This window comes from Monopterus albus, unplaced genomic scaffold (assembly GCF_001952655.1).
Source record: "Monopterus albus unplaced genomic scaffold, M_albus_1.0 scaffold82.1, whole genome shotgun sequence".
Taxonomy (NCBI): domain Eukaryota; kingdom Metazoa; phylum Chordata; class Actinopteri; order Synbranchiformes; family Synbranchidae; genus Monopterus; species Monopterus albus.
The window spans coordinates 1,868,922-1,881,275 of record NW_018127962.1 but is presented as its reverse complement, the minus strand read 5'-3'; the positions used below and the strand labels follow the sequence as shown (position 1 = coordinate 1,881,275).

Below are 12,354 nucleotides of genomic sequence, written 5' to 3'. Positions count from 1 at the left end.
TTCCAGAAACAAAAAAATATATGCGGGCAAATGACAGAGAAGCATAATTTGGTATAATTCTTGCAAAGATCTGAAAAACCAGGACTGTGGTGATTTTCAGTTCAATCCGTTGCAGTGATCTAAACCTTCTAAATAAGCCTGGAAGGCTGGAAGCTTCCAGTAACTAACACTAGGCAATAACTAATAGCTAAAGTCATTAACATGACTATTATTAGTGTTTTAACAACTTTTCTCTTGCTTCTCTGGGTTGAGGGTAATAAATGAGCTTTGGTTCTATTAGAATAATCTTCTTTAATCAATACCAGCAACAGTGAAATACCCAACTTCAGACTCTTTTAGCTCACATCTCTACTCTACTGTTATACTCACTACACGGAGAACTACACTGACAACTGTCCCCCGTAAAAGAAAGGCAGCGACATACTAAAGGAACTACCTTTTGGTGTAGAGTTCAAAATTAGGACAGTGGAGTTATCATTCCCCATAGTGTGTAGTTAATGTTAAGGCTTGTTTGTGTCATTAAAGTTTGTAAACAATAAAATAGGAGTCTATTTCAATTACATTAACTCGTGACTGTGAAATGATATGGCTGAAAAAAATTACCATTGGGCCTTTAAGGCTGTATCATCAGTTTTGGTTTTTAAAAATAAAGGGACCCCCCATAAATGACCCACTGTATGTGCTACTGAGCTCAACCTTGCAATATGTTTGAAACCAGAGCAGACTGCAGATACTGTAAGTCACTACATAACTTATATGTGTGCAATCATGTCTCTAGACTCAGTGGAAATGGGATTTTAAACAGCTGAATTTGACAAAAAATAAATTAAAAACAAACAAAACGCGTGCAAGCACACACACACTCACGCACGCACACACGCACACGCACACATGCACCCCATGCCTATCCCCTACAGTGTAGTATTTAATAGCCAATTAACCTCTGGGCCACCCCTCTATTACTATGTACAGACACCTAGATATCAACACTGGCACCCAGTACTGCAGCGTTATTGATTGGTTGACCTTTGACCTTAGGAGCGGAGTCATTATTGCAGAGTCATGCAGGGCCTGACATAAACGCCACAGGATGGGAACATTCTACATTGCTGGATAATTAGTGGCATGGATGGTTTCTAAGAGCAAACATAATTAGATCTGGGATAGAGGGGCTAGACAGACAACATGTTCTCAGCCTTCTTGAATGGGTGGCAGGTGTAGGAGGTAGAGAAATGAGACATGAGGTAATTTGTCTATTTTTCCTTCCCACTGCATCCAAGCAGAATATTTCTCAGGTTAGACTTCACTCCCTTACCACTGTGAGACCAGTTTGGCTTTACTGACAGACAATAAAAGGGTTGAATTGAACAAAATTGGTCTTGGGTTTGATTCAAGTTACCATGTATGTCTTACTAGATTGCTCCTCTTTTGCCTGTTTGCTGCCCATTTACTGTACACATCAACACAATGTGGCATAATATTAAGAGTTACCTAAAAACAACAATCAATACAAAAAATATTAATGTTACCTGTGGCCCAATGACACGGAAGGTCTCTTCAGCATGTATACAGGTAATTTCTAGGGGCTCTGTCCCACACACATGGCACAACAGTCGACAGGTCTGGATTGAAACGGGGAAAATGGGTTAACTGGAGGTGCTTCTCAGATGAATAAACTATAGTTCAGAAAATTACAAAATCTAAAAAAATCACAGTATAAACCAGTTTGACATTGACTGGAAACTCAGTGTCAAAAAACACAATCACAGGAATTTTATCATTTTAGAAGTTGAAAAAGTACTTTTACCACTGCATAGTCACAGTTCAGTTAATCTCTTGATAAGCAGAAATGTCTGTAAATGTGGTTTTAGCAGCACAGGTGCTATTGACATTTTGTTTAAGGAAATGTTATTAACATGGATTAGTGAATGTTTAGTGCTTGTTCAGCACATATGATAAACTGGAATCAATACAGAGAAGATTAGCTTGGCCCTGCAGAAGGATGACTCACAAATTCATGAATGTTTAACCTCCATCTATAAGAAAAGGGTTCACACTGAAAGGCTTTTTATAAAACTAAATCTGTACAAAAAATCATCAGAGTAGCTTTATCCTCACAGTGCCAATGCTTTTCAACAATACTGTACATTTTGTTTGTTAGGGCCACTAGTATGCTGCTGCTGCTGCTGCTGCTGAGTATTTACAAGCCAAATCCACACCTAAAGCCAGCTATTTTGCCTAAGAAGAAGGATGATTGATAAGTATTTACAAATATGTTGAAAAATCAAACCTTCATCACATACTTCTGCCATGTAATTTTTTTTTTACCTATACTGGTTGGCAGTGCCACCAAACATCTTTCAGCCTTCCTGCTCCCTTTGCCCCTGGCCCCGCTTACCTCCACCAGCTGATCTTTTTGCTCGGTGAGTGTGCGTGAATACTCTGCCACCACCTCCAGGTTTCCCTCAGCGCCTGCGGCCTTGAGAGCCCGCAAAGGCAACTGCTCCCCGTGAACTTTGAGCAAGTCTGAGGCACGACCGACTGCTACCTTATGGAGCTGGAGGAGGAGGAGGAAGATTAAACTCAAAGATTAAACTAAAGAATGTGAATGTGAAGGAGGCAGCTGTAGAAGATAGAGAAAGTATAACAGAAAGAAAGATGAGTGAGAGGCATGAAGATTGCTTTTGAGCAAGAAAAAGAACAGGAACAGAGGTGTCACTGACACAGCTGAGCTGACAGAGAAGCAGCAGCAGCAGGTGAGCTGAAGAGTGATGTGAAAAAGAAAAAGTGGTAAACCAGCTGCAGAGGCAGAACAGCATGTGAGAGCCATCCAAGTCATGTTTCTGAGTACATTTATCCTGACTCAAAGGACAGACAGACAGCCGCTCACCTCACGTTTGAGGTCAGTGATGCTCTGGCATGTCTTCAGGATGGCCACCTCCATGTCCTCTGTGGCCTCTTTGGCATGAGCAGACTGCTGCTTTTGTGAGACAGACAGAGGCGGGAATGAGTAAAACATGACATGGTTTACTCACAAACTGGCCTTGTTATCTGAAACACAACATATCAGAAAAAAGACTGGACTGGAAAATTAACCCTCTCACTGACAACTACACTGTGATATATTATGATCTACTAAACTTGCCAAGATAAGAATCAAGAACACAAATTGAACTGGGCAGAACACCCAAGATTATTTGCAGATACAGAAGCTTTCTCTGCAATTTCAAAATGCTGAAGTACTCTGGTCTTTTCAATTTTCCCAATGACCTTCAATTGCAAAGGCTAGATGAAGCACTACTGTACAATTACCTGCCTGCAGTCTTTCTGTGTACTCTGAACACGCTGAAATAAAATTTACAACATAATGACTTGTTTCGTAAGTCCATCACTTGTGAAGGCCAAGACGACTGCTGAATGGCAAGAAGACAAAGAACGCCACGTGATGTTTCTCTCTCAGCTGAATGAGCCTTAGTAAAAATGATTATTCAGGTGGTTTATTATGCTCTGTTGTTCCAGGAGGGAGATGTGTAAAAAGAAAGCAAGTAGGCAAAGTGAATGACTGAGTGAGTTGAGGAAGGAGCCTTAATGTGTGTGTGTCTGTCTGTATGAGTTTCTGTGTTGAACAACCCAACCACATCTTCTTTGCTTGGATAAATCTTTGTCTTTAACAAATGCCTTATAGATGAGGTGCTCATAATTATTCTTCATATGGTAGCATATGCTTTCATGGATATTCCTTGTGTGTGCATCTGTGTACGCATGCGTCCTTGTGCCACCGTACCGCTTCAACCCAGACGTGCACCAGCTGGTTAGTGTCCTGGCATGCCAGCTGGCACAGACCTAAGATGGCCTGCCGCTGCTCGTGGCTGGTGTAGGCTGAATCAGTGAAGTCCTCTGTTCGCTCCACCAGCGCCTCCAGCTGACTGCCCATGCTCTGGGGTGACAAGGAGTACAGGTTCTCCCGAAGGCACTCCACGCTGGACTGAGGGGCAATGAGGGTGGAGTGAAGGAACATTTGAAGGATGGGAGATGGAGAATTGAAAAGATTGAGGCAGCAATACACACAAAAGCTTTACAAACTAATGGCTGAAGGGAAAATAACAAATTTTCATTTCTTTTATTTGACAGTGTACATGGAAGAGAGAAAGAAGATTAGTCCGAATGATGTAGGTTTGACGGGGATTCACGTAACCGTATTAACCAAATTAAAAACTAGATAGGTCTGATCCTCCACATTTATGCCTGAGTCATATTTGAAGCAACACAATGACTGTAAAAATGTTAATGCTGTTAAAGAATCATCACATACAAACTGGAGCTGGAGTCTGTCTCAATATGAAGAGATTGTATTGTTTTATTTTCTGAAAAGATATGGTTTATGGTTGTATGACGTTTTGCCCACAAAAGCACCATTATCAATTCACAGGCCACCAGGCATCACAGGAGCATCACTAACCTTAAACCTTGAGCATGATTTATAGTATGTTGACTCCTTCACCAAGTCTAATTTCTGATCCTACCTTGAAGTCCTTGATGCAGTTGTAGATGCTTGCAGGAAGGATCTTGTTCTCCCCACAGCTCCGCGCCTCCGTGACTATTTCGATGACCTGCTCCAGGGCACATCGCATCCGGTGGAATACAGCGTCTTTGTTGATCCGTGCCGACTCGCAATCCGGGTGCCTCAGGCAAGTCTTTGGAAGGAATTGGATTTGAAATGTCAAAGCTCGTGCCCTGCTCTGCTCCTTTCGATATCATTTTTCATGTCTTTCAACCATGATGATTCACTCTGTTTGTTTGTTTTGATTATATGACTTGAAGCCTGGTATTAACATTGATCACAGCATCTGAGAAACCTTGATATTAAATAAACTTGAGAGGCTTTAAATTTTTAACCTGGACATAATCCACAAACCTTGCCCAGAGGTTTACCTTAGAAGCTGTGAGGAGCATCATGGTACATTTCTCCAGCACTGCTCTGGCTGCTGCCATTCGTGCTTTCTTCTTCTCGTCCTTCAAGTCCTGCAGCACAAACACATGCACATACACATACACAGCAGATGGTAATGGGTGACTTTACTCGAGTTACAACTTAGAATTCTTGGAGTGTCAGAAGTATCAGACGTAATCAGCAAAATGCTGGTATGAATGGATGCACAAATGTGGCACAGATTCCTCTCCAAGTATACACGTACACATGCACACACACTCAAAACATCTTTAGGTTAACTGTCATCTAATAAAAAAGATACTACCAGAATAAGAAAGATGATACAGCGTGTATGACATGCTGTATCCCTTTCCATTGATTCCAAAGTGAAATAGCTCAAATTAGGTAGATACAGAATTTGGAAAAGGCAGCTGAATCAACTCCTCTCCAGGCACTTTGCCACATATTACAAAGATGATGTGATTATCTGCCATTATTTTTGCTTCTGTGCTCACCCGGCTTCAATAGATGAAGATGGTAGATTTTCTAAAAGGCTGTGCGCTGCTGCATGTGTGTGCATGAGAGCATATTAGTGGGAGTGAAAAAAGATAAAGAAAACAGGGTGGCAAATGAGGAGGGAGAGCGATAGCTGCAATGAGGAGCTTCGGAGGGAGACGTGATGTGTGTGTCAAAACACGAGCCCCTGATGAAGTTCAGAAAGAGGGATGGTCGATCCGCCCTCCCTGTCTAGCTATAGCAGGCGTTGCACTTTACATCAGCTTCTGGAGGCAAAGCGCTTTAGCTGCAGAAGCTGAAAATATGCACTAAAGGATTAGTGGACTTTGACTGTGCAAGGTTAGAACCCCTAAGTTGGACTGTTTTTCTAAAGCTTCGAGCAAATGTTTTTTTTTTTTTTTTGCAAATCTGCTACAAAAAAAGAACAGCTCGCTGAAAGCATAGGTCAGTTCACATCAACACTGAATCGTGATATAAACAGTCTTTGAGAAGCATGAGTCATAACTGACCTATACATTTGTTTTATGGATCAAGACATGGATTGGAACAATGGACAGACACAGAAATAAGGAAACTGCACAAACCAAAGACGCTTGAAGAAGCCTTGTTACTTCGCTGAATTTTTTAGGGAAATGTAGATATTTGAATTATTGATTTGTTCCAAGTTTGCCTGGACATTAAAAGTTTAAGTACTACAGGTTTTATAGTCTAATTCCTCCATATTTATAAAATCACTTTGTTTGAAGATTACACCCACATAAATAAACAGAAATCTGTTCAGTGTTGCACAAACAAAGAGACAAATTACTGCATGTTCATAAACCACACTACATACGCAATATGCAACTTGTGGTATTTTTCAAATATATACCTTTCACTTGCTGTGGCATATTTAAAGTGAGATGATTCTGACACTCAGAAAAGAGAAGCAGATAGCTGGTTTTTTCACATGCTACTCACATTCTGTCTGTCTCCTGTGAGGTGGGCAAACTCGACCATCTCATTTCCAAACTGGCTGAAAATCTGTACAAATTCCTGGAAGGTGCTGACTCTTTCCAGATGGTCTAGGGTTACCAGAACCTGAGAGGAGTGAGATCAAAATAGTGTGTTGAATAGCAACATATGGTTTGTGCTCTATTAGTCCATCGACACTGTAACAACCGATTTCTGATGTTGTATGGTACCAGCAGGAAGTGTAAAAGCAGCCAAGAATATTATATATCATTCTTGACTAGTGATATCTATTTTATATTAGTTGTTTTACTTTCTATTGCTGTGTTATTTCCCTTTTGTGTTATTAATGGCTCAATCTAATTAATCACTGAAACCAGCAAAACTAGCAGATTAAGTAGCTCCAGACCTCCATTTTAGTTAATAGTAGTCCATATAGTTGTTCATTTATCTGCTGAGATTAGGCTAGCTGGCAGTGCTAACGCTGCAGCTTTTATCCACACCAGACAAAGAGAGGAGGGAAAGATCTAATTGTGTTTGCCAGTAATGGAGAACGGGGGCTGTCGACTGTCTGGCTAACCAGTCATGATTAGGCGCCCTGTTTCCATTCTTGGCTCAGTCTACCACTACATCCATATCACACTGTCTGTCTAAGAGCATAGCCAGGTACGATGGAGAGTGACAGCCTCAGGCTCTGCGTTTTTATGTGGCCTCTAAATGTGCTGCTTACCTTCAATTACCTCTAGAGTACTCTTTGTAGATAGCCAGTGCTTATCCATTAGAAAATAAAGGACTCAGGATGGAGTCTGCTAAAGTGTGTGTGTGTGTGTATTAATGTGTAGACCAGTGTGTGTACAACACAACTAAGAAAGAAAGTTTAAGCAAACGGTTCAAGGTTGCGCCATCTCACATCAGTGTGTCTTACCTTGTTGCGTGATGTGATTATCTGTTTGATGACAATGCGGTCGGCTAAGACCAGAACTTTAGTGACTGAAGAGAGGAGCAAGCGTGCAGCTTTCACCATCGCCGTCCTGTCACTGAACACTGTAACACGTCCATCCAACTGAGACGGCAAGGCTGATCCCACATCTGTCAGCTGGGCTATGGCATCACCTTAAAGTGTGGAGCAAAGGGCACAGTGTGTTTTAGCAGTGGATTTTGTGACCTCATATACTGTATATAAAAAAGAATGATCTTAATCAACCAGTCAGCAGAAGCGACTTGTTTTTCCGGCCCTCTGAATCAACAATAAGCTGAATTTGAAGTGGCCATGGAAAATAGCCTGAAGGCTTTATAGCTATGTCCTCTCCCAACTGGGGAAGCAGACCCAGAAGATGTTGGAGGGTTTACATGTCCCATCTGGCCTGTAACCACCTAGGGATCTTCCAGGATATGCAGCAGAATGTGGCTGTGCAGAAAGATCTCCAGGCTTCTTTGCTTTGCCTGCTGCTGCTGTGATCTGGACCCAGATAAGGGGCAGAAAATGGAAGGATGAACGGTTAGCTGATAATTTCTAAATACCCTCTAACTTAGCTCAGACTTCAGACTACACCGTATTATAATGTTCTTCCAATCTGCCACTCTTCACCTGTGAGAGAACACATTGTCCTGAATGAAACATAATTGTCCTGTATTCACCAAAGTGGCACAATAGCTATGTCAACCTAACCCACAAACTACTGGTGCGCTTTCTGGGTGATGCGAGCCTTTTTTGGAGAATACAACTTAAGTCCTTAAACACAGCTGGCGAGCATTCATCCATCCATCCATTATCTATATCACTAGATAATGGGGGTCAATCCCAATCAGTTGGGATTGGGCCCCTAGAGGTGGGGTACACCCTGGACAGGTTGGTAGTCTATCACAGGGCTGACACTTAGAGACAAACAACCACACACACCCACACTCAGCTGATGAACATGAGAGGTCAAATTCATACATACACAGACTATGCATTAATAGTTGTACAGTGCCCGACTTTCCATTTTCCTCTCTTTTTAACCTGCTAATACTAGACCCAAACGTGGGAGAATACAAAGATTTTTAGGCTGAAAATCTGTGACCAAAATAGTCCCCAGCTAGAGGAAAACATTCAGAGTTAAGAGGGAGGAGGAGAGAAATCTCTGAGAAAGAGGGAACTCAGAAAGGAAAGGGAAGGGGAGGTAGGTCCCAATCAGGTCATGCAGCTGGGCTGTCTATTTGGTTTGGCTGGTCTTTTAAAAGAAGCAGCACTGACGAACTGATTGCATCCGACAGGCTGCTTTTCAGTGCCAGCTCTGTTAACTGGTTAAAACATTGAGGCCTGGCTCACAAAGAATGCTGCTCAACCCCCATGACATTAGCAGGGTGGAAAGCAGGGATCTGAGCACAGAGGTTCCTCTTCAATACCCACCTTCAATCCTTGAATATAAATTGCATGGAGAATTAATACTTTGTAACTTAAATATAAAACAGTGATCCCACTGATCCCTTAGGTATCATCTGTATGTACTTACATTAAGACCTTTGTATCTATTATTCAATATAAAAACTAACTATAAAAACTTTGTTCCTACATGGAAAATCATTTATCAGGTGCAGTAATGAATTAGACCTCTTTCTGTAAGATCCGTTTATTATTTATTAGTGAAAATCTGAAAGGTTAATTTGTCTGTGTGTTGGTACAGCACTTACAAGAAAAGAACCCTGAGTGGCTCTGTGGATGGCAGTGTGGGTTCACATGTAATTAAGTAAGTAAGTAAAAGATTATTTTATATAGCTCTTTTCTATACCAGAGTTACAAGGTGCTTCACAATAAAAAAAAAAAGAAAATAACCACAAGATAACAGACCATGATAACAAATACAGTAAAATCTACATATACTGTAGTATACACCATCAATATAATCCATCATTCAAACAACAGATACACGATTCAATAAAACCTGACCAAAAATACATAAGACAGGTAAACAAACAAACAAGTGTCCTAGTCGGAGCCAGTGATAAATGTTTGCCTAAATAAATATGGTTTCAAAAGGCTCGAAGCAGAGTGAATCTCAAGCTGAAGGCTATTCCACAAATGTGGAGCAGCCACTACGAGTGCTTTAAATTGTGCAATGCTTTAAAAACAAATAACTAATTCTTTAAAATGATCCTAAAGCGACCAGGAAGCCAATGAAGAGAGGCCAAGAATGGGGTTATATGTTCCCATTTCTATGGGTTAGTTAACAAGTGGGCAACAGCATTCTGGACCAACTGTAGGGAAGCCTGGAAAACCCAAAATACACTGTATTGCAATAGTCAATCTTAAAGGTGATAAAGACATGAATCGCCTTTTCAAAGCCATTAAAAGAAAGGAAATTCTTGATTTTAGCTAAAGGTCTCAGCTGAAAAAAAGCTAGTCTTAACCACCAAGTTGACACGTTTGTCCATCTTAAGGGCACGATCAAATACCACCCCCAATTGTGCTACATATGTGACAGGGCAGCTCTGGGTAAAAACCGGACCTGATTCCATTTACATAGTCTGGAGTTCATGTGTAAAAGGCCTTAGATGGAACAGCTACGGTGATGAAATTTGGTTCAAAGACTCATGCTTAACTGGCCCTGTATCAGTAGTCCACATGTACTCCAGTTCTTAAACAATCACATACTCTATTTGATATGAATTTATCTTGATCCCAACTACTACTGCAGGTAACTGTGACTCTATCTGAGGGAGAAAGGAAAAGTGACAGAGAGCATGTGAATGTGAGAATGACACTGACAAACTGAGTGAAAGAGACAGAGACCAAAGATCCAACAAAGATTGTCTTCACTGACCTGCCTCAGTGGATCTCTTCACCACTCTGATGATGAGTAGCATCTAATTAAACAAGTTCTTTCAGCCTGCCTTTATTTCATTCATTATAGCACACAAGGCTAAAGCCTTGTCTGATTAAACTCTGCCTGCAGCTAGGTATTAGAGAAATGTCAATCCTTCGCTAACTAGCCCCTCTTGTCGTGACACTTGAAGACTCTACAAAGGCTTTCTTTTTCATCCCAGAAGATGTATCTGACTTTTTAAAATGGATAACAACAAGACAAAATGTATTTATGTTTTCATCTCAGAATAGTTGTACAGCATTTGTCAGGAGAACTGCAAGGGAGAATTGTGAACACACATATATACTCCAGCTGGTCTCACCTATGCACACACACATTTTCTCATCAGTCTATTCTCCTCCTCCCACCAGCGCTGTCTTTGTCTGAGTTTTAGCTGTCTTTACAAATCAGCTCTGTGCGAGGATTAATCGCTTTGCTACACAAGCTGGTTCCCGCTACATAAACCTATTACCAGTGTTGTGTCTAAATTCTTATCCCGTGTGATATTGTTTCCACTCTGCTCTGTAGAAGGCTAAATGAGGTCCTTGTTTTGCTTGATAAGAACCCAGTTGCCACATAAGAAGATGAGTTTTTCCCCGAGCAAGCAGTGACCGCTATCTAACCCAAAAGTTCTAAGAAAGTTTCGACTGACAGGAGAATACAGGGTTGATGTGTGTCTTGAGTGTGTATTTTTAGACAGCGTCTTAACAGAAAATGTTAAAAGAAAGCATTGATACAGAGAGAAACAAATTTTTGACAAAACCATCACCTCTTCTTTCTCGGGTTCAATAAAAGCTGACAGTCGTGTTAGAGCGATCCACACTTTCTTGTTTCTTCACGCCGGTTGTCTCCGTTTGTTTCTACCTATCCTAAAATGCTCTGTGCCTCTCTGTCTGTCTCCATTTTTACACTAGATATATCCATCCATGCAAACAGATTATCTCTCAAGTTTGCTGGTTGATGGAGGCTCTTGCAGCCTAAAAGGCATGTTTTAGAATGGGTAGAAATTAAATTCCATAGAAAAGCACAGACAGATCCAAACAAGGCCAGAGTGGGACCCATTTTCACCCTGGGAGCTTCATGTCCAAGACCAGCCCACATTTGTTTCTGGCAGAGAAACTTGAATAAGTGAAGAGATAGCTAAGCTCTTACTTTAGCTTTTATGCTCCAAACTGCTGGAGCAGTTTGTCTGAGCAACTGAGAAAACTGTTTTTCTCACTTTGAATTATTCTGCCTTGTTATTTATCTGTAAAGCACCTTGAATTACACTGACCTTTATGAAACGTGCTAAAGATTGAGTCATTGATTGAGTTAATGATTAATTGATTGACTGATTGGCAATTATGTGTTATATTGTAATGTATTTTAATGTGCAGTGAGTCTACTTGTGTGTAAAATGTGCCATAACAATAAAATTGATTGTTTATATTTATTCATTCACTCATTCATCTATTGAATTATCTTATTCTGGGTTTACTTGATAGACCTCAGTTTTCCTTTAAATCTACAATGTAAACATCATAAAGTCCATTTATCAACTGTGCTGTGTGTGTGTTTTTTTTCCAATAAACTGCAATCGTAATTCATGCTTTGTTATATTCTGGTGTAGTCTCTCTACCTGTCCTGTCAACAGTTCTGGCCTCCTCATGGCCAAATCACACCCTGCAGCTCAGAGTTTGCAAAAGCATTTCATGAAGGAGTTATATTACTGCATGCCCAAACCATGCCTTCAAATTTCTTCCCAATATCATGTTTATTGTGTGTGTGTGTGTGTGTGTGTGTGTGTGTGTGTGTGATTTTTTTTTCATTTTACATTTTGGTTGGCAAAATGCAACAAACAAGTTGGCATCATGACATTAATGAACTTTACCAGACTGATCCTCATTCCCTTTACCTTGAGTCAACTGCTGATGTGTGCTCATTCGATTTCTTGAAAAAATATCTTTTAATGTTGCACATTTAGCTCATTCATCTTCCAACTTCCTCCTTTTTTTATGCTGGCTTTTTCAGCCCCCTTTGCCTGTTCCTATCTTCCATCCGTCCAGTGATGCTGATGATCGCTATGGGCTGTATGGCTCTAACCAAGCTGATCAATCCCGGGGGGAAAAGGGG

General features: G+C 40.8%; 1 protein-coding gene across 2 annotated transcripts in view; it reads right to left on the bottom strand.

Moving 5' to 3' along the window:
- The window catches only part of ctnnal1 (catenin (cadherin-associated protein), alpha-like 1), a 50,211-nt gene that overhangs the window by 8,606 nt on the left and 29,251 nt on the right, over nt 1-12,354 (bottom strand). The window contains exons 3-10 of one of the 2 annotated variants that reach the window (XM_020606941.1): nt 7,323-7,510; nt 6,407-6,526; nt 4,933-5,022; nt 4,524-4,694; nt 3,785-3,985; nt 2,891-2,980; nt 2,399-2,557; nt 1,530-1,622 (exon numbers count right to left, since the gene is read on the bottom strand). In XM_020606941.1, the coding sequence (XP_020462597.1) occupies nt 1,530-1,622; nt 2,399-2,557; nt 2,891-2,980; nt 3,785-3,985; nt 4,524-4,694; nt 4,933-5,022; nt 6,407-6,526; nt 7,323-7,510 (1,112 nt within the window). The remainder of the gene's footprint in view (nt 1-1,529; nt 1,623-2,398; nt 2,558-2,890; nt 2,981-3,784; nt 3,986-4,523; nt 4,695-4,932; nt 5,023-6,406; nt 6,527-7,322; nt 7,511-12,354) is intronic. The other variant, XM_020606942.1, reaches the window with a different exon arrangement.